Below are 26,328 nucleotides of genomic sequence, written 5' to 3' on the forward strand. Positions count from 1 at the left end.
AGTCTTCATTACAAACTTACAAAATAGCAGGACGAGGATCATTTAGCTCTTAGCATTTGCCATGTCATTCATTAGAATGACTCTTACTAATTTCTGCAAATGCACCTTACAAAGTATTGTATCCGGATGCATCACACTGTTACGCAAAAAATTCCAAAAAGCTGTGAACACAGCCCAGTCCACAACACAAACTAGCCTTCCCCTCTATTCACTCCTTCGTGCCGTCTCGGGAAAATGTTAACAAAATCAAGGACCACTCGCAAACTCTCTCCTCCCCTCTCCAGTCTGGCAAAAGAATCAATAGGTTTAAAGCACGTCCAACCAGAACAGTTTCTTCCCCGCCATTATCAAACTCTTTAATGGAGATCTCATATGATAGGGATCATTTGCCAATCTTTAAATCCACTTTGTTGTGGACCTTGCACTTTGTTTTATCAGCACTTTCTCTGGAGCTGTCGCACTACATTCTGCATTTTGTTTATTTTCTTTTTTTTTAAATTACTGATTGCACTCAAATGATTTGCCTGGACAGCAAGCAAAACAAAGTTTTTCACTGTATCTCGGTACACATGACAATAATAAACCAATACCAAGAACGAAGATCAGGGTTGAACTTGGACCACAGCGCCACCTGAATGTATTCAGAAGCTGCATTTCACCAAGCCTCATGGGTCGAGCTTTCTAGATATATACTATCTTTTGAGGAAATACATTTCTTCTAATCTCAATACTGAATTACACAGACACCACAGACAAAGGGAAACCATTATCATTGCATCTACCACGTCAAGTCCTAATGGGGCTGTCCCACTGTACGAGCTAATTCAAGAGTTCTCCCGAGTTTGCCCTGATTCGAACTCGGAGAATTACGGAAATAGCCGCTCGTAGGTACTCGGGGCACTCGTGGACATTTTTCAACATGTTGAAAAATTTTCACGAGTCTTCACGAGCTTACTGCGTTTCCCAGTACCTGCCATTAGCATTACGAGCCGCTAAGAGACGTCCCGAGCTCCGACGTACCCACTACGTACATTCTACGTGCTCACCACGAGTTTGATTTTTTTTTAAACTCGGGAGAGCTCTTGAATTACCTCGTACAGTGGGACAGGCCCTTAAGGAATTACTTAAACTCTGAATATTATGATCTCTCATTCTTCTAAACTCTAGGAAGTGCTTCCCAATAGCTAGACCCCATCTCTCCCCATTCCAGGAATTCATCAGTGTATTCATTCTACTGCAAGTATAATGTTTCTCACACAATATTGCATATACTCATATGTCTCATTAGGGACCTAAATAATTGCAGTTAGATATCATTACACTTAGACTCAAATCCTCTTGCAATGAAGACTCCACACTGTTTATCAACCTAATTATTTACTGTACCTTCACACTAATATTCAGTGATTCATTTGCAAGTAGATTCTGGTCTCTCTGCACCAAAACACCTTTCAAATCTTTCATAATTTAAAATATTCTGCTTTTAATTTTTTCCTACGTCACATTTTTCTACATGGCATTCCAAATGCCATGGCTTACCTCTTCACTTAGCCTGCTTATATAACATCAAAATATAAATAGACAATGCTTGAAACATTCATCAGGTCAGGCGATGTGAGCGCAAAGAGAAACAGAGTTAATGTTTCAGATTTGTAACCCAATGTATTTTGTCTTTCAGATTGTCAGCACCTGTAGCTTTTTATTGCTTTTCGTTTTATAAAATCTCTGAAGCCTCTCGACATCCTCTTCATAATTCACAACTGCACCCAAAATATGAACAGAAAACGATGGAGATACTCGACAAGTCAGGCCGCATCTGTGGGAAAAGAAACAGAATAACATTTTCAAGATCCTAAGCCACAAAGTTGTGACAAAGGGTCGTTGTCCTGAAAAGTTAACTCCATTTCTATTCCCACAGACAGAATCTGAATTGCTATTTCCAGCATTTTTGTTTTTGATTTTAGATTTGTAGTTCATTTTCTATCAACATCAAATCTGGATATATTATACATGGTCTTTTCATCCAAATCATGGATGTAGATTGTGAACAGCACCCGAGGCATCTGATTACTCCCAGCCTCCCAATCCAAAAATAATTTACCTGTTTTCTCTCCATTAATCAATCTTCAATATATGTGAGGATAGTACCACAAATTCCACATATCCTCATTTTGATTTATCACTTCTTGCATGGCATCTAATCAAATGCTTTGACATTTGATTAGACATACATCATATCTACCAGTTTCCCCCTCATTTATTCTTCAAGATCCCAAATTTAAATTTTCTTCATTAACCTTTCTTCAGTTTAAAATCAAACATTCTAACCAGGATTGTGTGTTCTGACTTTGGTATCGAACTTTAATTGATATCGTCCCTCAGATAGTTTCACAACAGTAAGGGCATTATATAAATGCAAGATATGGTGGTGGCAGCTTTTAGTCACGCCTCCAAATACCTTTCTTCTTCACCATGGTCTCAGATTTTGACTGAACAGGCTTCAATGCACATACCTGCAAAATATTTCTATGTTAGCATCGATATATAATTTCATGCTTTTCTCTATTGTTCATGGTCATCCTTATGGGCCTGTCCCACTTAGGCGATATTTCAGGCTACTGTCAAGTTATGCAGGCGGGGGACAGTGCAAGCGGGGGTAGCACTGCCTGAATGAAATTCACACAGTGCAAAGTCAAAGGAAAGGGGGGAGCAGGGGGAGAAGCGGGAGAAAGGAGTGGTCAACTTTTAAGAAGCCAGAGATACAACTTTTAAGAAGCCAGAGATACACGGCTGTGTAGCTTGGCGGACATTAACATTACTGCTCGGTTATCCTTGGTACTGAAAACTACTGCTTACGTTTTTTTCCCCGAATGCGCCAATGAAATTCATCGGTCAACACCAGCTACAACCTACGACAACCTTTGGCCTCCTGGCGACCCACCTATGGCACGAGAAATCTCGCTACCCTCCATGGTGGCTTCATTTTGGTCGCTGCTAATTTTTCAACACGTTAAAAAATTCACAACGACCATAATGAGGCCGCGAATAGTTCCCAGAATGCGGGAACTCCTCACAACCATGAAGACGACTACCCGGCAACCACCTGCGAACATGTGGCGACCGCAGAGTCTCCTGCAGTCGCCTAAAAAGTCGCACAAGTGGGACTGGCTCATAAAGTTTACACTGTGAATTAATAAGATTAATTTGATTTTTGCTCTGTCAGAGAGAGCTGGAAGTTATCAGGTAAGCCTGGTGAAGATTAAAGAAAAGGGCCATGATAGGACTGAAATATGGAAGGCTAATTTTAAATCAGCACTGGGAACCAATGCCAACCAGCAAAGGAATGATGTGGAAGTAGTTTAGAGATACAACGTGGAAACAGACCCTTTGCCGCACCGAGTCCATACTGACCATTGATCATCCGTACATTAGTTCTGTGTTATCCCACTTTCACATCCTATACACTGGGAGCTATTTACAGAAGCCAATTGACGTACAAACTTGCATGTCTTTGGAATGTGGGAGGAAACCGGAGCACCCAGAGAAAACCCACAGAGAGATGGCCACTAGGAGAACGGACAAACTCTGCACAGACTGGATATAGGTCAGAGGATATCTGGCAGTGTTAGATGTACTTACATCTGTCAATGGTAATGGATGGAAGACTAAGCACAGTCACATGCAAATGCTTGTTCAGAGGTGACAAAGGCAGGAATGGGAATTTGAGCATGAGGGTAGCTGGTGAAGGGGTAGAAACAAGTAAATGTTCTAGACGGTGGATACCAGATGGTTGTTACGATGAAGAATGTGATATCATGAGCTCTGCCCTGGTCATTTGGGACAGAAAGGGATCTGGTTCAACCACTGATATCAATGAGGAGGATGGAATTAGTGGTTTGCCTTCTGCTTCTTTCCCCACCTTGGTGGTTGTTTCTGTATTCAGGTTGAGATCAATTGTGCATCTCTCCTGTTGGAGAAAGACCACCACGTTCCCAAAATCTCACAGGTAGTGGATACGTTTCCCAGAAACAGTCTCCAAGGTGATATTTCAGGAAGCTACCAAACTCCTTGTGTACAGAATACTAGAAATGTATGAAAAAGTACATATTCAGAAATTAACCATATTCGAATTGTTAGTTGAACAATCCAACTGTTCCAGCTTCTTTCAAATCAATGAGCAAAACAAGAGAGCAAACAAGGACAAAGCGCTGAAAACATTTATCTGGCATTTTAAGGTAAATAAGGATGTAATTTTAAAAGCCTTGCACATTAATGGCATCGAAGAGCAAATCAGTTGGGCTAGGTTATTGACATTTGAGCATATCAGATTTTAATCTAGAAATATCAGATCAAAAGCCAAAAACATCTGAACAAAAAAGTGCATTCTGTCAATGAACTAACACCTAAAAATCATTGTCTGGTGATTGCTCGGAATTAACCTTCTATTACTACCCAAGACCCCTGCATCATCATTTTATGAGAGATTTTAGATAACCTCTGACTACTTCCAGAACATGAGCGTCAACCAAGAAGCAGGGCTTGCAACTGAACAGTTTAAAAATATTCCAGGCTTCAAATCACACATGGACAACCAAATATTGTATCAAAGAACAAATTGTTCCCCAGGATGTTTTTCAGAGAACCTCTGAAATATCCAAAATTCACAACTCTCAATTTTTATTGCAATCAGCCTCTGGCTAAATGTAATTCTCATCTTTTGCTCAAGTTCTCTGTCGACCACCACTCGAACATCCCCTAAATATGACCATAGCTACGTTAATATTAAGTACCCACTGTGATGTCCCACCACCATTTACTGCATCTCCTCCATATTCTCCTCCCAATGATCCTATTTAGTTTATTCCGATACAATCTTTTCAACTTCCTTTCTTTTCCAATCCGAATTTCAGAACAAATTTCCAGTTTGTCTCGGTCTTCTTTCACAATTTTTACTCAACACTAACATAGGAAGTCTGAAGAAGGATCTCTACCTGAAATGTAATTTACTCTTCACGGTTGGTGGCTGAGCTGCTAAGCTTCAGTACTCCAGCATTTTGTGTCCTTTGTGGAAGAAGGAACTGCAGATGCTGGTTTAAACAGAAGATAGACACAAAAAACTGGAGTAATTCAGTGGGACAGGCAGCATCTCTGGAGAGGAAGGAATGGTTGACGTTTTGGGTCGACCTTTCTTCAGTCCTTTTATGTATTAACCAGCATCTGCAGTTCTTAGTTTCTACATAAGGAGGACTATGGTCTTTTATTAAGTGCTGACATTCACCAGGGACATATACAAGATTATGTGACCATGCCATCAATATGGGCCTAATAAAAGCTCACTAACAGTTTCCAACTTAGTGAAGCCTGCATGTAATATTCACATGCACATCAACGTCTGTTCACACCAGTTCTGACCAAACATTTCCCAAGTATTACCTTTAATACATCTAGGTTTATGTGCTTGACTCCTCAAGCTAAAAAATTTACTTTTTTCCCCTTCAAAATTTCTTGATGTTAGCCACGCATTATTTAAAGAGATCATTTGTGTTCCACTGTGGATGGATCGATTGTAATCATGTATTGTCTTTCTGTTGACTGGTTATCATGCAACAAAAGCTTTTCACTATACCTGACAATATGCACATGACAATAAACTAAACTCAAACTGTTTTCTTCACATCTCCTTCCACTCCAACTTCACTAAAGCAAATATTGCACAGGCCCAACGGTTTTGACTGTTGTCAATAATCATTAATATCTCTCTCTAAGTCCTCATCAAGGGCCAACATTCACGAGAGACATACAAAAGAAATGGGACTCGGAGCACAGACCACCTACCCACACCAAGTAAATGGCAACAGGAGGTTAAAGATGAGTTGCTCTCCCTTATAAAAGTCAGCAGACTTAAATTCCTATTCCTCTCCTCATCTTCACTTGCCTCACCCAAATAAGCTTCCTTTCCCATCTTTCCAAAGTCTAAGTGTCTCCTCACAATTCTTACTTGATCCTCATGTCCATAAAATACAAAACCAGCAGCAATGTTATCTGTTAATCTATCCTATAGCTTCACCCCATAGTCTCCTACAAGATCCCCCAATAGCCTGACATTTTGCACTGGTGATCACGGTCCCTTTGAACTTCTATCTCCTATCAAATACCCTATTTCCACCAAACAACCCAAACTACGATACTCAACTTCCCATAAAATCATCTTTTTTATTTTTTTCTGTTCTGCACGTTAGCGGATTGTCCTATTCATAATACTCTATATTTTTCTTGCAATCTATTGCAGTATCCTCCCTTACTTTTCACAATCATACTGTGAAGCCGTCAACAACTTCATTGTCCTGCGAGATCTGTTGAGGAGAACTGTCCTTGCGATGGCTTCTTTTCCAGTTTACAGCGGTTTACAGTTTCATCTCTTGTCATCAGGGGAGCAGGGGAGAGACAAGACTTTGCCTTCCATCACAGTGAGGAGGAGATTCACTGTAATGGATGTTTGTGTGAAATGAGTTGGTTGTGTGTCTTATAAAATTGTTTCTTCTTGTTGTGTGGCTTCAGAAACCAAATTTTGTTTGAACCTCATTTGAGGTTCAAATGACAATAAACGGTATTGTATTGTATTTTTATTCAACCTTTCTTTCATTTAGATTCACATATTCCACCCATCACCTAATTTGCAAACACAAGATTTATGTCCATTTATCTGTTTGCCATCTTGTTAGATTTTTCCCAGACTAAGTCGCTGGTGAATTGGAACTTGCATCAACTTGAGAAAACCAAAACAATTTCAATTATTATTTATGAAAAACAGCATGCTATTCCCTTCCCTCAGAATTAAACACAGAGTGTCACATCATAAAACCACTTGCATGCATCTCTGCAACATTGTTAGCTGCACACATTATTGTTAAAAACTTAGTCATGGCTTTGTGAATCTAAATATGGCCTTCTCTAATGCACTTTCTGCTGGTCTCCCAAACTTTTTCCTATAAAGATTATACTTGGCACAGAACTCTATCACCGTCTTATGCAGTCGAGTTTTCTTATCACTTCAGCGTTCACTGCTTTCCTCAGGCTCCCTGAATCTCAAAACTAAAACTTCAAAATGTCTTCAATCTTAATTCTGCAGCCACCTCCCACCACAACATATGACACCAGTCATTTGATTCTGGCCACATACAGTGGCAGAATTGTTAGCTACCGTAGCAGTATATTCTCTAAATCTTGTCAAACTATATCATAACCATCATTAAAAGTTAACAAAATGTCTGCAATCTTGCAGATTTTTCCAAATCTACTGTTGTTTGCCTATGATCAGCTGCAGAAATTGCAAGACAAATGCTGATTGTAAAGGATGATTCCACAACAAGTCTGTTCTCAAGGAGGGATGGAGTGGCTTTGAGATCAGTGGCGTGCAGATTTCCCAGATTGATTCCCATGAAGAGACCAAATCTGGAGTATGGTGTAGAATTTTGGTCGCCCAATTATAGGAAGGATGTCAACAAAATAGAGAGAGTACAGAGGAGATTTACTAGAATGTTGCCTGGGTTTCAACAACTAAGTTACAGAGATAGGTTGAATAAGTTAGGTCTTTATTCTCTGGAGCGCAGAAGGTTAAGGGGGGACGATAGAGGTCTTTAAAATGATGAGAGGGATAGACAGAGTTGATGTGGACAAGCTTTTCCCTTTGAGAATAGGGAAGATTCAAACAAGAGGACATGACTTCAGAATTAAGGGACAGAAGTTTAGGAGTAACATGAGGGGGAACTTCTTTACTCAGAGAGTGGTAGCGGTGTGGAATGAGCTTCCAGTGGAAGTGGTGGAGGCAGGTTCATTGGTATAATTTAAAAATAAATTGGATAGGCATATGGATGAGAAGGGAATGGAGGGTTATGGTATGAGTGCAGGCAGGTTGGACTAAGGGGAAAAAAAGTTGTTCGGCACGGACTTGTAGGGCCGAGATGGCCTGTTTCCGTGCTGTAATTGTTATATGGTTATATGGTTATAAGAGCATTTGAGGAAGCTTGACCCATACTTACTGCAGTTTACAGGCCATGTCTTTGTTACAAATACCCAATTGATGGACACCCATACGCATAAACAAGCACCCATAAATATTATTAAATTTAGACGAGAACTACTCTTGGAAAATAAAACTTGTAACCTCCCTGCTCTAATCAGATATCATTGTCTCGTAAGAGCATCGGCTGTCAGAAGGCGGCTTCTCCAGAGAGTTCCTTCGGAAAATCACCAGCTAACACTTCTATTGATACTTGTGCAACAATTCTCTATTAAATAATGTAGCAACCATTGATACTTCCATTTGAGCATGATACATCCGTTTCTGTAAAATGTTAACTAGGGAGGAGAATAAATAAATGTTAACTGACTCTCATCAACATCACTCTCATCAACATCATTCATTACAAAATAAAGCAGAATCAAAATCAACAAAAGATTTCACAAACTTAAAACGTTGATAGTGGATGTCCTTGCAATTTTACTCACCAACTTCAAAAATGACACGAAAGTTTATGACATCTTTTGTTGATTTCAATCATGCTTTATTTTTTAACTGATTAATAAAAGTCTCACCTTTACTTTAGCTCTTTGATGTCACTTTTGCATTTGTCTTATTTCTAACAGTCATGAATTGACGGGTTTGTTCCCACCATGGCCCTCACCACTCCACCCCCGCTCCTCCCAAAGATCTTTGGCGACTTCCTTTCTTTTTGGTCCGGCTCTGATGCAAGAGGAACAAGCACCATTTCACCACTCAGCCACTTCTGACAAGCCCATTTCCTTATTTTGTGACAAAGCACTGTCTTAACACTCTTTGAATCCAAGTCTTGAAGGTTGTTCATATATTCAGGCACTTCAACATCTCTCTTAAAACCCAGACAGTTGCAAGGTGAAAATAATAATAATAATTCCTTAACTTCACACCCCCAACAGCTTTGCAAGCTCTCTGTGGTTTTCTAGATTATTGTCATGACTGGGAGTCTTGCTCGTCGGTCAATCTCCTCCACAACACACAGAGGCCTCTAATAAACCCCCAAATTCTTCACAATTCTGAGCATCTCCCTTCAATCATTTTTTTAGATTTAGTTAATCTTTTACAAATTTTCACAATAGAGGAACTCTCCATCTCCCTCAGTCTTTTATTTCCAAGCAAGGTTGGTTTTTATTTATCAATTTACAGGACTTGGACATAACCGATAATGCAATGTTTTTTGTCCATCTTGAATTGTCCCCAAACTGACGAAGCATTTAAGAGTTTAAAAGTATTTAACACATTGATGGCTCTGGAGTCACCAGAGGCCTTATCTGTCGGATGAGAATGGCAGATTTCCTTAAATGACGTACGCTTATACAATAGATGTGATTTTATTCCAATCCATAGTTAATGTCACTGAGACAAGCATTTCATTTTTAATTGACCTAGTATAATACAAAATAAAATACGTGAATTCAAAATCGCAATTGCCAGATTGTTAATCCAGAACTTAGTTTGCATTGTCAGTTCCTTTACAACAATGAATATCAGCAAACTGCAGACACTGCAAATCTGAAATAAAAGCAGAAAATACTGGAAAAATTCAGGTGATCAGGCAGCATCTATGGAAAGTGAGTGTTAATATTTCAGTTGCAAGACCCTTAATCAGAACCCAGTCCTGTTCCAATCCTGAAATGTTAAGTTTCTCATTCCACAGAATGTGTCTGATTTGCTGAGTTTTTCTTGCATTTTCTGTTGTTATTTCAACTTTGCAATTCTGCTAATGTCTGCTTCCTTTTAAATGTTTTGTGTTCTCTATTGGCAATCCATCATATCTTCAGGTGAGGATGGCAGATTTAATTTTCTCCAAACTACAACTTCGCCCATAACTCTAGATTTCTCAAATTGTAATCAAAATACGACAGATGTTTCACTCTAGTGCAATTTCAAACAAGCCCACAGCCAACCACCATTTCTAACCTGTGCAACTGGAATAAGTTGCAAGACATTTAAAATTAAACAACATTTTCCATATGAATTTATTTCTTATGAAAAGTGAAATCTGCCCTAACAGAATGGAAGAGGAACTTCTACAGCTGCAGCTGAAAGCAAATTACACGGTTTGATTAGGTTCCAATTAAAGACAATGACTAATAAGGGGTCACCCGTGTGGGATTCCAAGCAACACCACTCAAGGAAAGTGAGTTCTCAAACTCTTGAAAGGAACAAGACAATAAATAAGAAATGTTTTTTTTACTATTAGGATTATTCCAAGCCATCATGAAAATGATAGTGTATAGTTTTCTTTTTCCAAGAGACAGTTAAATTATCAGTCTTAACATGAATTTTCAGTTTTTCTATATTGCTGACATGGATTTGCCCTTGCATGTACTCACTCGATTTCCAATTTTTCAAAATCATAATAACCAGACCTAGAATTCATGTGTACCACTGATAAGCTGCAAACATCAAAATGGAGGATGTGAACAGGAAATAAGGCGTCTGAAATTGGGAAGTGCAACAACTTCATTTGGACCATTGCATTTTAATGTGGAACTATGTCCCAAACACATCTAACATTAATCCTTTTAAAAACAGGCAAATTCTGTGTCATTAGTTAACTTACCCTGCTCTTTTATATGCCGGATTCTTTTCACAGTTTCTTTTAGGATTGCACATTTGTCTGGCTTAACGTTGAAGTTGTCAATGTCATTAAAATTAGCAAATATCAGTTCAGCAAGTTCTTCAATGTACTTATTTTCTTGCTCTCGATGACGTTTCTCAGTGTTACGTTTGGGGCTGTTAAAATACAAAAGCAGCAGTATTAGATGCCAAACACAATGAAGGCTACTTCACCTTGTGAAATGCAGGGAGTTAAAATTGATCGTCTTTGTGTAACTCCATCCAATTATACAAGATTTGACAAAAAAATAACCACATCTTATCAGAGCGAACTAATAGTGCAGCTAAGGTAAAGTTGAAATAACAATAAAATATATCTTGCTTTCCACTAATCACGATTTTCAGAATGGTAGAAACAATTTTTTCCCCCTAAAAATCTGAAACAGCAATCTCAGGATTGTCTTTCTTCATGAATTGAGGAATTCGGCATTGAAAATAATCAACAGTTTAAATATCAAAAAATTAAATTTGGCCTCCAGGAGGAAAGGTTATGATTCCTAGAACCCCTCGAACTACCTTAGTTGGAAAATGGTTATTAATAGTTAAGAGTACTTTAATTACACGGCTAACAAGACTTGGTAACTTCAATGAGGAACCTTTTCAAACACACTCTAACACCAAACCATGCAAAACAGCATCAGGGTAGAAAACAGAAAAATCTGTTCAAAGAATTAATTATATTATTGAACTTAATGCACCAATATTTCTCATTGCCACAATCCTGTTCTCAAGTTCCTTAAAAGAACATTTACTGTTAGTTTCATTATCTTTTGCATGTATAATTTCATGAATCCTTGAGGCATTGTGTACTAGACCAAGTGCAGACCCGTTGGGTCTGTTCCCCCAAAGTGTGTTTGCGGGAGAGGGGGGGGTGAATGCGGCGTCACCCACCCAGATGGGGAGAGAGAGAGATGGGGAGAGAGAGAGAGAGATGGGGGGAGAGAGAGAGGGCGAAATGCAACCGTGCGTCACGCGTTCAGAATGTTCAGGAAATGAAGCGTGCGCGTCTCATGCATGAAAGCTGTCAGCAACTCTATGGAATTCAGGGGAGCAGCCTGCCGCGTCACACACACACTAACCACCCCCCCTCCCCCCTCCTTAGTGATGTTAATTGACAAATAATTAAATTAAATTCAATTGAAACCAATGGAATCTGCAACCTGGCCGGCAGGGGGGGCTGGGGCACCAGGCAGGCTGGGGGAAGGGCCGGACGGGGCCAGTTGGGCCAGGCGCAAAGGCATTGTGAGGTCGGCGGGTGGGGCCGGGCGGGGCCACCAGGCATGCTGGGGGGGGGCGGGGCCAGTTGGGCCAGGTGCAAAGGGATTGCGAAAGGGAGGGGGAGAGATCTGTGAGATGGCGCTGTGACTCATGCAGCAGTTTTGATTTTACAATACAATACAATATTTATTAAATGTCATTTGAACCTCAGTGAGGCTCAAACGAAACTATGTTTCCACAGCCATACAAACAAAGACAATTCCTACAATACATACAAACAATTCAATTTACACAAACATCCATCACAGTGAATCTCCTCCTCACTGTGATGGAAGGCAAAGTCCTTTCTCTCCCCTGCACCATTTCTCTCCCGATGTCGAAGCCCCAGGCGGGTGATGGTAAGTCCCACGTCCATTTAAGGCCGCGCCGGGCGATGTACGGCCCCGCTCCGGACCGTTCCAACCTCGCGACATGGGCTGGAGAAGTTGCGTTCGGGAGATCCGAAAAGCGGCCACCCGGACCCGTGAGCTCCCGATGTCCCAGTCCACCGGTCTGCAGCTGGAACCGCCGAGCTCCGGGGTCGGGCCACAGCAGCGAGCCACCACCACTCCCCACGCTCCAAGGCCGGGCAGCCCGACGATGGTAAGTCCGCAGGCTCCACGACTGGAGCCCCCAGGTCGTTCCGTTCGTTCCGTTCGGAGGTCGTTCCACGGTGCTAGGCACCAACGACAACGGAGACCCAACAGGGAAAAGGTCGGGTCCCCCATACAGGGAAGAGATTTTTTAAAGTTTCCCCCGCCCCCCACATATACACAGTTAAAAACAGTATTAAGAACCACTACATTTAACTAACCAAAAAATAAAAAAGACAGACAGGCTGTAGGTGCCGCTGCAACGTGACTCACACCCTCACACTCACAGTGGGTCCACGTGAAGGTTCCAATCTCCCACACCTGTCCAATTGTGATGTCATATATGTAAATGAGATCCATTGTGATTGGACATTGTGAGGTGATTCAGATTCAGATTCAATTTTAATTGTCATTGTCAGTGTACAGTACAGAGACAACGAAATGCATTTAGTGGCACTGACTCATGCAGCAGTTTGATAGTAAATTTTTTTGATGTTTTGTGAACAATTTTATTCAAAATCTGGTGAAATAATAGACCAAATCTAGAGAGGAGTGCATTTATGAAATCGTAAGTTAAATCCCTACCGAAATTGTAAAAATCTCCGCGTTTTTGCGCCTGGCTTTCGAGAAAAAACGTTTCACATGCAAAATTACACACACACACACACGGTCTGTTTCCCCAACACGCGTTTGCAGGGGGAGGGGGGGGGCTGCGGAGTCACACTCACACTAACCACCCCCAAACACACATGCAAGGGGGGGGGGGGGGGGAAGAGGGAGAGACGGGGTGGGGAGAGAGGGGAGGGTGGGGGAGAGGTGAGGGAGGAGGAAAGGGGAGGGTTTGGGGAGGGAAGGAGGGAAGGGGGTGGGGCGGGGAAGGGGTGGGGCGGGGAAGGGGGGGAGTGAGAGGGGGATGGGGAGGGGGAGGAGAGTGGGGAGGGCAAGAAAGGGGGGAGAGGGGTAGGGGGTGGGATGTTAGAGGGGCGGGGACATAGGTGGAGAGAGGGGATGAGGGGAAGGGGAGAGGAGAGAGGTGGGGGAGGGGGAAGTGGAGAGTGACGGGGAGAGGGGTATGTAGAGAACAAGAGAAGAGGGGTTGGGGAGGGGGGGAGAGAGGGTGGGAGGGGAAGAGGGGTGAGGAGAGGGAGACAGAAGACGGGGTGGGGGGGGGGGGGGGGAGGGAGGGAGGGGGGGGAGAGAGGGTGCTGAGAGAGGGGTGGGCAAGAGGTGGAAGAGTGGGGGAGGGAAAGGGGGTAGGGGGGAGTGGTGGAAGAGGGACAGAAGGGTAGGGGGAAGGAAGGGGGGGGGGGAGAGAGAGGGGTGGGGGAAGGGGGAGAGAAGTGGAAGTGGGGAGAGAGGGGTGGGGAGAGTGGTGGAAGAGGAACAGAGTGGTAGGGAAAGGGGCGGGGGAAAGAGGGAAGGGTGTGGGGGAGGAGAGAGGGGAGGGATTTAGGGGAGGGAGGGGGGAGGGGAGAGAGTGTGGAGGGAGGGGGAGGGGAGGGGGGGAGGGGAGAGAGGGGAAAGAGTGATGAGGGGGGGGGGGGCAGTCCATCTATCCTCATTTCCTCATTGCCTATCACCCCCAATCCTCTTTCTCTATTCCCACACATATGACATCTGTGAGCATTGGGCATTTGACATCACACGTTCACCAACATTCTAGGGTGAGAGCTGTTTGACTTACTTCCATAAAAACAGTGGATTTGCGAATGTGTGAAATTTCTACCGAAATGGAAAAAATCTCTTTTTGCGTGTGGTTTTGGCGGACCAAGGAATCAAAGGCCAAAAATCTAATCTGAAAATGGAATCTGACATACACCCACAGACATACAGTTTTAAATGTATAAGACCAAGTGTTCCCCCAACGTGCGGTTGCGGGGGGGGGGGGGGGGGGGGGGCAGCATGTGGCATCACACACACTAACTACCATCTCACACACACGCTAACTACCCCCCTTGATATCTACTCCCTTATTAATATTATTAATTTGCTCCTTTTACCCCTTAACCGCCCTATCCACTGACGCATAGCCCCTAACTCGCAGGCGCGTCTAGAGGGGGGGGGGGGGTTAGAGAGTGAGGGCAGAGAGAGAATGGGGAAAGACAGAGATAGGGGCAGAGACAGAGGGAGAGGGGGGTGGAGGGGAGGAGGAGAGGATGGATGGGTGAGTGAGGGGGGGGGGATTTAGGGGGAGATATGGGGGGGGGGGGGGAAGAAAAGGGGTGAAGGGAGAGAGAGGGACCCACACTCCCCAGGATGAGAATGGGGGGAGAGGAGGGAGACAGGGGTAGGGGTGGGGAAGGGGGAGAGTGGGTGAGGGGGCTAGAGAGGGGTGGGGGAAGGAGAGGGTAGATGAGAGGGGAAGATGGTGATGTGAGAGGAGAGGGGTGGGGGAGAAGAGGGGTACACGGGAGAGGGAGAGGGGAGGAAGAGGGGGAGGGGAGAGGTGGAGAGAGAGTGGAGGGGAAGAAAGAGAAGATGCTCCATGCGTCTCATGCACCAAAGCTGTTGGGGGAGAGGAGTGTGCGTCGTCACACACACTAAGCACCCGCCCAGACAAACAGATGAGAGCGTCTGCTTGAATGGAGAGTGCGTGCCTGCCCCACAAACAGTCACACACACACGGGCAGGCGGGCTGCCAAATGAAGAGAGAGAGAGAAGCAGCTTCTGACTCTGTAAACCCACAGCTGGAATGAGTGCACAAGGCTTCACGAGCTGCGCCAATAGTGATGCTAAGGTTCAGCGTGTGAGGACTTGCTGCCCTGAGATGTGTAGAACAAAGAAGCTACAGCGGAACGGAGCTGTAGAATGTTTGTTCTGAAGAAGTTTCTCGATCTCTTTGCGCCTTTAATCCACAGTGGTGGGCGGGTGGGGCCTGGAGGCATGTGGGCCTGGATTGGTCGGCATGTGGCATAGTGACGTCAGCAGCTCGTGAGTCCCGTATAGATTTTAAAATGAGTGGGGGGGGGGGGGGGAGGGGAAGGATTTTATTTAAAAATGTGTACATAAAAATGTCCAAATGTAATGAGGAGTGGATTAGCAAATGTAAAAGTGAAATCGCTAGCGAAATGGAAAAAAATCTCGGAGTTTCTGCATGTGGTTTTGGCGGACCAAGGTATCAAAGGCCACAAATCTAATCTGAAACAATAACACATAGACATAGACACACACACACAGTTTTAATATATAGATATGATATGATATATACTACTTGACGCCCTATTCTTATAGACAAACCCATAACTCCCACTAGTTTCCTATCAATAGTTGCTTAATTGCACACAAGCAACTTTTATCTTTTGGCGACACATTTAAACACTGGCAAACATTTCTTTAAAAGCCATTTATTCACAGATAAACAGGACAATTATAAATGCTTAATCTACTCAACGTTTCAAAGTTAACTATTCTTGCTCCTGCCTTTAAAAATCTAATATCAGGTTCAATCAATATTAGAATTATCAATTGTAGTTTATTTTATTACTATTAGACGGTTAATTATTTTGTGTTTGTTACTCGTCAAATCTAAATAGCCTCATCTCTTGTAGGTCCTCTATAAATGTTTCAGCTTTCCTGCTGGAACTATTCTATTTTGTCAAGCCCACATGAAATTGAAAATCTTCCGTTGCAACCACATTGCTTCCACTATATGCTTCCTTGCTACATGTGGATAAATGTGAGGTTATCCATTTTGGTGGCAAAAACGGGAAAGCAGACTATTATCTAAATGGTGGCCGATTGGGAAAGGGGGAGATGCAGCGAGACCTGGGTGTCATGGTACACCAGTCATTGAAGGTAGGCATGCAGGTGCAGCAGGCAGTAAAGAAAGCGAATGGTATGTTGGCTTTCAAATAATTTGAGTATAGGAGCAGGGAGGTTCTACTGCAGTTGTACAGGGTCTTGGTGAGACCACACCTGGAGTATTGCGTACAGTTTTGGTCTCCAAATCTGAGGAAGGACATTATTGCCATAGAGGGAGTGCAGAGACGGTTCACCAGACTGATTCCTGGGATGTCAGGACTGTCTTATGATGAAGAAAGACTGGATAGACTTGGTTTATACTCTCTAGAGTTTAGGAGATTGAGAGGGGATCTTATAGAAACTTACAAAATTCTTAAGGGGTTGGACAGGCTAGCTGCAGGAAGATTGTTCCCGATGTTGGGGAAGTCCAGGACAAGGGGGTCACAGCTTAAGGATAAGGGGGAAATCCTTTAAAACCGAGATGAGAAGAACTTTTTTCACACAGAGAGTGGTGAATCTCTGGAACTCTCTGCCACAGAGGGTAGTTGAGGCCAGTTCATTGGCTAAATTTAAGATGTGGCCCTTGTGGCTAAGGGGATCAGAGGGTATGGAGAGAAAGCAGGTACGGGATACTGAGTTGGATGATCAGCCATGATCATATTGAATGGCGGTGCAGGCTCGAAGGGCCAAATGGCCTACTCCTGCACCTAATTTCTATGTTTCTATGTAGGTTTGCCCAGATGAAGTCAGCACAGTTTGGAGGATGATACATGGCACTTCCTGGAGTTTAGCATCCTCTTTACCGATTACTCATCCTAACTGATGTCATTTCTTTCCACTTTTATCATCTTTTATTAATGCTGATACTCCTTCTGATTCACCAATTTCTCTCCACATTCCAAACAACCTGAAATATTTTATGTTCAATCATGCACCATTTGTTGGCACCTCTTTAATGACTACCCCATTATTTCCCTCAGGGTGAATTTGTTCTTTCAAATTATTTTTATTGGCAATATGAATTCAATAAGTTAATTTATCTTGCTACCTATCCCCACCTTGCTCTGTGTCCTGACACTATTTCTCACCTTATTTGAGACCACATACATGTGGATGGTATTGTTCTTTGAATCACAACAAAAAGGTTCAATTTCCTTTTTTACACTTTCACTTTTTATTTTATTATTTCTCTTTTACCTCTTTTTCTTTTTTCCTTGGTAAAGTGCCAGTTCAAAGTGTTCTCCCCCCCTCCCCTCCCCTCCCTGTCCCAGAAGTTAGCAAAAGTACATGCTAATTGCATGTGCTGATTAAGTAACTGAGCCAGATGGTACAGGAACCTTACAGGTTACTAAGTTAGCCAATTTCAGAATTGTGCACTTGGATTTAGGTCTTGAAGGAATGAAAAAAAGTATTCAAATGCAGGTCTATTGTCCATTGAGAATTTGGGAGTCTGGCAAATAAAAAAATATCCAAAGACCAACTTAGAAGGTCATAAAAATGTAAGCAAAAAAAATCAAATGGTGCTATTGTGAACTAAAGATCCTATTCAAGACCCTATTCTCAAAACTAATATTGAAGAATTGAAATGTATTAAAAGGATGATAAATAACAAAATATTTTAGTGATGAAAATATTGGGGGGAAAAAAGCACATTTTAATCAAGATAAAGCTGTAAATTAATTGGATAATTAATGCAATTTACCTTAAAAATATGTTAAGTCATTGAACATATTGCTAACTTTCCTTAACTTTTCTCTTACCTTGGTCGTGGGTGGTCACACGGTGATTCCTTGCGTTTTCTCGCGTCTAATCTGGCAAGGTCGGAGGAATTTTCACCCATTCCACTCATCTTGTGGACATATAAGCAGCTGAAGATAAAATAAGTTTTAGTTACAATTTCTCTGCTGTGCCATGATGGCATTCATGCAAGATTTCATAAATCACTTGCCCTAATATTCAGGCACGGAAATCGCTATCCAAATATGGAGGGGACCGGGGGACAGGGGGACAGAATTTTTTGGCGGCCGCGTGCACATGCGCACACTCACACACGCACGAGGCTTCAGAGGTTCAATCCAGAGCTAAATGCAGCTCAACTCTGCTTGTCTCGCCGGGTTAACCTACAGACCTGCCTGGACTGACAGGACTACAGCCTTGCTTCTCCGCGCTAGCTGCAAGCCTGGGGGAACAGCTCCCGTCTGATTCCCGACCTCTCTGGCCACCCTTGGGGGGGGGCATTTGACTGGGGACGGGACAGCGCCGGAGACCCGGGATCGATCCTGGCTGCGGATGAGGCGCAGGTCTGTGCCGAGAGTGTTTTGGCACATCTCTCTCCTTCAATCACTGCGCTCTATCCTCAGTCCCCCCCCCCCTCCTCCCTCCTCCAATGATCGCGCTGAATCATCATATCCCGCCCCCATTGCCTGTTGACCGACGTCTCTCTCGTCCAATCAGCAGTCCCACCCCCACTGTCTCACAGAAAGCGGAGATTTCACCGGGTTTCAAAATCTGGATTACAAAAACTTGGGGGAAGGATGTTATCCACCTCTCAAAATAGAGGGGAGACATGTCTGGCCCCCCCGCGATTTCCGCCCCTGCTAGTATTCAAAAGGAGATACAAATACGGTTCCAACATTCAGGACAACATCAACCACTGGATTATATATTACACTTTATATTTATTAGTTACATTTACATTCATAGCACACAAATGAGCATAAGCACATGTGCTTGTGTGTGCGTGTGCGTGTGCGTGTGCGTGTGTGTGTGTGTGTGTGTGTGTACATTGGTCTATGGATTTTAGCCTATCTCAATGCCACGCCAAACTATTCAATTTCACAGAACAAAGAAAGGAAGAGGTTGAAATGCGGCCACTCAGTGTTTTAGGCCTGATCCGTCATTCAAGAAGATGGTGGCCAAATAGCACCTTGTCCCCGCATCCTCTGATCCCTGTGGCATTAAGAAATATTTCCACCTGATCCTACAATAAACCTAATTTTAAACTACCTTGTGGTAATGAAATCCACAGGTTCACCACCCTCTGGTGAAATAATTTATCCCGATTCTGGTCCTGAACGGCATGTTCGATTTTCTGGTTCTGGACTCACCTGACCATTTGGAAAATGTTTCCTGCATCTAGACTGTCCAGACATTTAAAGTTTTATGGGTTTCTAAAACTCCCTTCCATTCTTCTACACATTAGTGACAACAATCCTAATTGACCTAATCTCTCCTCATAAGTCAGTCTTTGGTCCTGACCAAAGATTATAGAGGAGCAAGATAGACCACTCCTCGAAAAACTGCGTAGTATGACGTGTGTGATGGCCGACCCCATTTTATAGGGCTGCCCACATACTGTCATGGCGTCCACATCTACAGTTCAGTATAAATTGCTCTAAACGCTGATGTTGACAACTCAACCTGTCTTTCTTCAGGTTCCCCAACATCAAAGAAAGGTGAGGAAATATTATTGTTTTCTGTCGACATTATTTTGTCCTGAAAATGTTATTTTTTGTTCCCCTATCAACGCTCATTCAGACACTAGGGTTGTTGGTACATTAGAAAGTGAATAGACTTTTTTTTTAATAGATCTAAAATTACCACAATAATAAAGTCAGCAATTTGTGTTCTTCTGTACATTTAGTTTTTGTTTCTGTACGGCAGGAGTGTCCAATATATGGTCCAGAGGGAGAGAGAGAGAGAGAGAGAGAAGGGGCAGAGAGAGAGAAGAGAGAGCGAGAGAGATGGGGAGAGAGACACATGACCCATCACGAGATTTTAACCTCAGATTCGAGTCGGGGAGCGCGTCGACCCGGGGCTGCTCTTAGTGTAGTTACCGATCAGATCACTTGAACTGTCAGAGCCGAGACATCACTGGGCCGCCGTGAAGAAGGGTGTAATGGTACGGTGCGGGGTTCAGCGGCTGTCAGAATGGGGCGGCTGTACGTTTTAACGTGCCATCGTTCCTCTCTCTCCCCATCTCTCTGCCCCTATCTCTCTCTCTCTCCCTGTCTCTCTCTCTCTCTCTCTGCCCCTTCTCTCTCTCTCCCTGTCTCTCTCAGTCTCTGCTCCATCTGCCTTTCACTCTCTTCCTCCCCTCTCTCTCAGTCTCTGCCTGAGAGTTGGCAGCCCTGCTAGTGTCTTAGGTCCAATAGAGGATAGAATGAAAATTCTTTAAATGGTCTACATAAGAAGTTTTAAATAAGCTCTTCTACATTGAAGGTAAATTGACATATTAGTGGCAAAATGCATCTTCAATATACAGGTATCTCCCCACAACTGAACAATTGCACTTAAATGATATATCATTCATTCTGCAGATATGTAGTTATAACTACATTTTTTCCTTCTTAGTTAATCCAATATGAGATTTTCTGTAATTTCAGCGGGTCCAGAATATTCGTTGACAAGATCTCCTCCATATAACCATATAACAATTACAGCAGGGAAACAGGCCATCTCGACCCTTCTAGTCCGTGCCAAACACGTATTCTCTCCTAGTCCCATATACCTGCGCTCAGACCATAACCCTCCATTCCTTTCCCGTCCATATAACTATCCAATTTATTTTTAAATGATAAAAACGAACCTGCATCCACCACCTTCACTGGAAGCTCATTCCACACAGCCACCACTCTCTGAGTAAAGAAGTTCCCCCTCATGTTACCCCTAAACTTCAGTCCCTTAATTCTCAAGTCATGTCCCCTTGTTTGAATCTTCCCTACTCTCAGTGGGAAAAGCTTATCCACGTCAACTCTGTCTATCCCTCTCATAATTTTAAAGACCTCTATCAAGTCCACCCTTAATCTTCTGCGCTCCAAAGAATAAAGCCCTAACTTGTTCAACCTTTCTCTGTAACTTAGTTGCTGAAACCCAGGCAACATTCTAGTAAATCTCCTCTGTACTCTCTCTATTTTGTTGACATCCTTCCTATAATTAGGCGACCAAAATTGTACACCATACTCCAGAATTGGCCTCACCAATGCCTTGTACAATTTTAACATTACATCCCAACTTCTATACTCAATGCTCTGATTTATAAAGGCCAGCACACCAAAAGCTTTCTTTACCACCCTATCTACATGAGATTCCACTTTCAGGGAACTGTGCACAGTTATTCCCAGGTCCCTCTGTTCACCTGCATTCTTCAATTCCCTACCATTTACCATGTACGTCCTATTTTGATTTGTCCTGCCAAGATGTAGCACCTCACACTTATCAGCATTAAACTCTTCAAACTGGCATAAATCTCTCTGTAGACTTTGAAAATCAACTTCATTATCCACAACCCCACCTATCTTAGTATCATCTGCATACTTACTAATCCAATTTACCACACCATCATCCAGATCATTGATGTACATGACAAACAACAGTGGACCCAACACAGATCCCTGTGGCACCCCACTAGTCACTGGCCTCCAACCTGACAAACAACCATCCACCATTACTCTCTGGCATCTCCCATTCAGCCACTGTTGAATCCATCTTGCTACTCCACCATTAATACCCAACCATTGAACCTTCTTAACCAACCTTCCATGAGGAACCTTGTCAAAGGCCTTACTGAAGTTCATATATACAACATCCACTGCTTTGCCCTCATCAATTTCCCGAGTAACCGCTTCAAGAAATTCAAGAAGATTAGTCAAACATGACCTTCCAGGCACAAATCCACGTTGACTGTTCCTAATCAGACCCTGTTTATCCAGATGCTTATATATATTATCTCTAAGTATCCTTTCCATTAATTTGCCCACCACTGACGTCAAACTAACAGGTCTATAATTGCTAGGTTTACTCTTAGACCCCTTTTTAAACAATGGAACAACATGCGCAGTACGCCAATCCTCCGGTACTATTCCCGTTTCTAATGACATTTGAAATATTTCTGTCATAGCCCCTGCTATTTCTACACTAACTTCCCTCAATGTCCTAGGGAATATCCTGTCCGGACCTGGAGACTTATCCACTTGTATATTTCTCAAAAGTGGCAGTACTTCCTCTTCTTTGAATCTCATAGTTTCCATAGCTACTCTACTTGTTTCCCTTACCTCACATAATTCAATATCCTTCTCCTTGGTGAATACCGAAGAAAAGAAATTGTTCAATATCTCCCCCATCTCTTTTGGTTCTGCAGATAGCTGTCCACTCTGACTCCCTAATGGACCAATTTTATCCCTCATTATCCTTTTGTTATTAATATAGCTGTAGAAACCCTTTGGATTTACTTTCACCTTACTTGCCAAAGTAACCTCATATCTTCTTTTAGCTTTTCTAATTTCTTTCTTAAGATTCTTTTTACATTCTTTATACTCCTCAAGCACCTCATTTACTCCATGCTACCTATAATTATTGTAGATCTCTCTTTTTCCGAACCAAGTGTTCAATTTCCCTTGAAAACCATGGCTCTTTCCAATTTTCACTATTTCCTTTCAACCGAACAGGGACATAAAATTTCTGTACTCTTAAAATTTCACCTTTAAATGTACTCCATTTCTCTTCCACATCTTTCCCATAAAACAAACTGTCCCAATTTACTCCTTTTAAATCCTTTCGCATCTCTTCAAAGTTAGCCTTTCTCCAATCAAAAATCTCAATCCTAGGTCCAGTTCTGACCCCTTCCATCTCCTCCACCAAAGTCTGGTGTACTTGTCAACCACCTGCCGTTTTTGTTCTGAACACTGAACTTGACAAGTTTTCCAACAGGCAGACCAATGAGAGGCTAAATTGCAATGCAGTTCCAACGCTATTTGACATCCTGAACATTCCGAAGTTCTGTTTTCCCAACGCAGGTTACTCAAGAGGAAGTATGAGAACCTCCCGTTAGCCGCACAAAATTGTGCAAATGACGATTTATTTATTATTGTATATAAATTGGAAATGTTGTTCTTTGGGGTAAGCAAGTGGTGGGGCTATCATTGTCTGAAATATGTTGAATTTTACATCACTTTCAAAACACTGCAACCCCCTGTATATGTCGTGCACAAAATGATGTGAATTATGTAAATATTACCATAAATGACGGAAATAAAAAGTGTTTTCCTTGTTTATAAAGTTCAATTTAGAGTTATTTGAAATTGTGGGGGTTGGTGCAATATACGGCTGACCCACAAATGTGTCATTATGAGACATTCACATTTAAAAAATCCATGTCTCAAAAAAAAGCAAGAAGATCCCCATATTATTTGACTAACTTATCAACTGAATTTAAATATGTAGGTATGTATGCACTACATTGTGTTATGCTAATATAGTATGGAAAAATATTTTGACATTGTGTTCATGGATGTTTTATTCACAATATTAGGATTTCATATATATATATATATATGTATGTATGTATGTATATATGTATGTATGTATGTATGTATGATATATATATATTGTGTATATATATATATATATACATATACATATATATATGTATATATATGTGTGTATATGTGTGTGTGTGTATGTATATGTATATATATATATATATAGATATATAAAGATAGATACATACACAAACAGAGTGAGACATATATATATACACACACACACACACAGATTGAAAGAAAAAGGTTGCTAAACAAATTAGAGGAAATCTGAAGAAAGAAACTAGAGAAATATGTCAAGTCAAGTCACTTTTATTTATATAGCAGTGAAAGATTTTTCAAGTGACCATTTGCTGGTGGGACAGACCCTTAACTTTCCTCTCACACACAGGCACACACATTCATATAAAGATATATATAAGTTACATTTAATTTTGTGCACAGTGTGTGTTAAATCAATAGAAGGGAAACTGCACAATACAATGCAAGGGAAACTACGCAAAGGTGGCGGCTGGGGAGGAAAGATGGGAGGGAAATGGGGGAACAGGGGGAAAACATTGACATTAAAATTAACTAAAATATGTGATGTGATAGATGCGCTAAATCAAACACTGTTCCCTACAACACTGATGACACCAGACGATAGAGCGGATTACACAGCGGGAGGCATAAACAAATGGCGGCCGTGACGTTCCGTCACGTACTACACGCCAGCCCATTGGATTTCGGAGGAGTGGTCTATCTTGCTCCTCTATAATCTTTGGTCCTGACTTCCCAGTAGTCAGCCAAATGACACTTTGTTGCTCTCCCTCCGTGGCAAGAATATTCAGACATTCAATTGGTTAAAGCACAGAATCAATGATACTTAATGCAAGCAACAAAGAGGTAAAAATAATTTTCAAATTTACTCTGATAACTGCAATAAATCTTAAGGCTGCCCACGCCTAGATTTTCTAATTGAAAGTAATGAAGAATGTACCAACAACTTCCCAACGCGTGGGCAACACTAGAAGTAGACTTAATAATTTCTTCAACTGAGAGAACTCTTCCCACACCGAGATCCATATAAGCCAGCAAAACTCACTGAGTAGAAATCAGAAGGAAGAACTCTGACCTATTAAATAATCATGTGCAGTCATCAAAAAGAGTAACTGAACAGAATTATTATCTTGGGATCAGTCTCTAAAGGAAGACTAAACCATCACCTGAAACTGCCTATCAATACAGAAAATCCAGCTGAGAAGAACACCATACTTGAAGAACGTTGAGCAATTGTGTGATTCAATTACTGGCAACATCTGGAAACATCAAATCCCCATTAATACCTGACGTTCAGCACAAACACAAGATCGAAGCAGTAAATTTCTTTATTACCTCTCAACAACCAATTTAGACATTAAAATAGCAGTGAATCAAACATTTCATTTTTGAAAGAAGTTAAATTCTTTTGTGACCTGTGTGCCAAAAATGGGTCCCCAGACCAGGCATTTTACATTTATTATCAGTTCCAATTGCTCATTCGTTTGCAGTTTTCATAGAGTAACAATGACATCAAAATTAGAATTAGCAGTTAATTATACTAAGGTTGACAACTAATCTAATATCATTCATTATTCTTTAACACATTGTGAACTCAACTTTTCAAGCACAGATTAAAGCATGTAATACAGAAATGTGTACTTTGATTTGCATGTGCTCTTGTTGGGAATAAATAAAATCGATTCACCACGTTGTAAGACAAAAAATTGAATTTTCTACATGTGCCTTATCAATCTTGCTTACATTTCAATATTATCCAAGGTCAAATAACATGCAATTGAGTTATGAGAAAATTCTGAAAACGCATGTGATTTTAAATAAATGATCATAGTAATGCGATGACCATTCTGACGACTCCACTTCTCCATGTGTGAACCTGTACAGCAAATGCAGGTAGACTACTTACCAGCACATTCTTTCAAATCTCACCTCAACAGCAATACTAGTCCAAGCCAGAAGGCTATGCAATCAAATTACCATCTAGAGACTACAGAGGTTCAGGCAAACCCCACCGATGTTCCAGTCAAAAGTGAACTTCTGCTGCATTATAGAAACATAGAAAATAAGTGCAGGAGGAGGCCATTTGGCCCTTTGAGCAAGCACCGCCATTCATTTTGATCATGGCTGATCGTCCACAATCAGTAACCCGTGCCTGCCTTCTCCCTATATCCCTTGATTCCGCTGGCCCCTCGAGCTCCATCTAACTCTTTTTTAAATCCATCCAGTGAATTGTCCTCTTCTGCCTTCTGTGGCAGAGAATTCCACAAATTCACAACTCTCTGGGTGAAAATGTTTTCTTCATCTCAGTTTTAAATGGCCCCTTTATTCTAACATTGTGGCCCCTGGTACTGGATTCCCCCAACATTGGGAGCATTTTTCCTGCATCTAGCTTGTCCAGTCCTTTTATAATTATATATGTTTCTATAAGATCCCCTCTCATTCTTCTTAACTCCAGTGAATACAAGTCCAGTCTTTCCTCATATGACAGTCCCGCCACCCCAGGGATTAACCTTGTGAACCTACGCTGCACTGCCTCAACAGCAAGGATGTCCTTCCTCAAATTAGGAGACCAAAACTGCACACAATACTCCAGATGTGGTCTCACCAGGGCCCTGTACAACTGCAGAATGATCTATTTACTCCTATACTCAAATCCTCTTGTTATGAAGGCCAACATTCCATTTGCTGTCTTCACTGCCTA

At 42.0% G+C, this 26,328-nt stretch overlaps 1 protein-coding gene across 1 annotated transcript in view; it reads right to left on the minus strand.

The window, feature by feature from the left end:
- The window catches only part of ncoa2 (nuclear receptor coactivator 2), a 301,026-nt gene that overhangs the window by 93,001 nt on the left and 181,697 nt on the right, over positions 1 to 26,328 (minus strand). Inside the window, 2 exon segments of the mRNA XM_055634454.1 lie at positions 10,623 to 10,795; positions 18,030 to 18,137. Of these exon segments, the coding sequence (XP_055490429.1) occupies positions 10,623 to 10,795; positions 18,030 to 18,118 (262 nt within the window). The 5' untranslated portion in view covers positions 18,119 to 18,137.

The sequence above is a fragment of the Leucoraja erinacea genome, chromosome 4 (genome assembly GCF_028641065.1).
Source record: "Leucoraja erinacea ecotype New England chromosome 4, Leri_hhj_1, whole genome shotgun sequence".
NCBI classification, from domain to species: Eukaryota; Metazoa; Chordata; class Chondrichthyes; order Rajiformes; family Rajidae; genus Leucoraja; species Leucoraja erinaceus.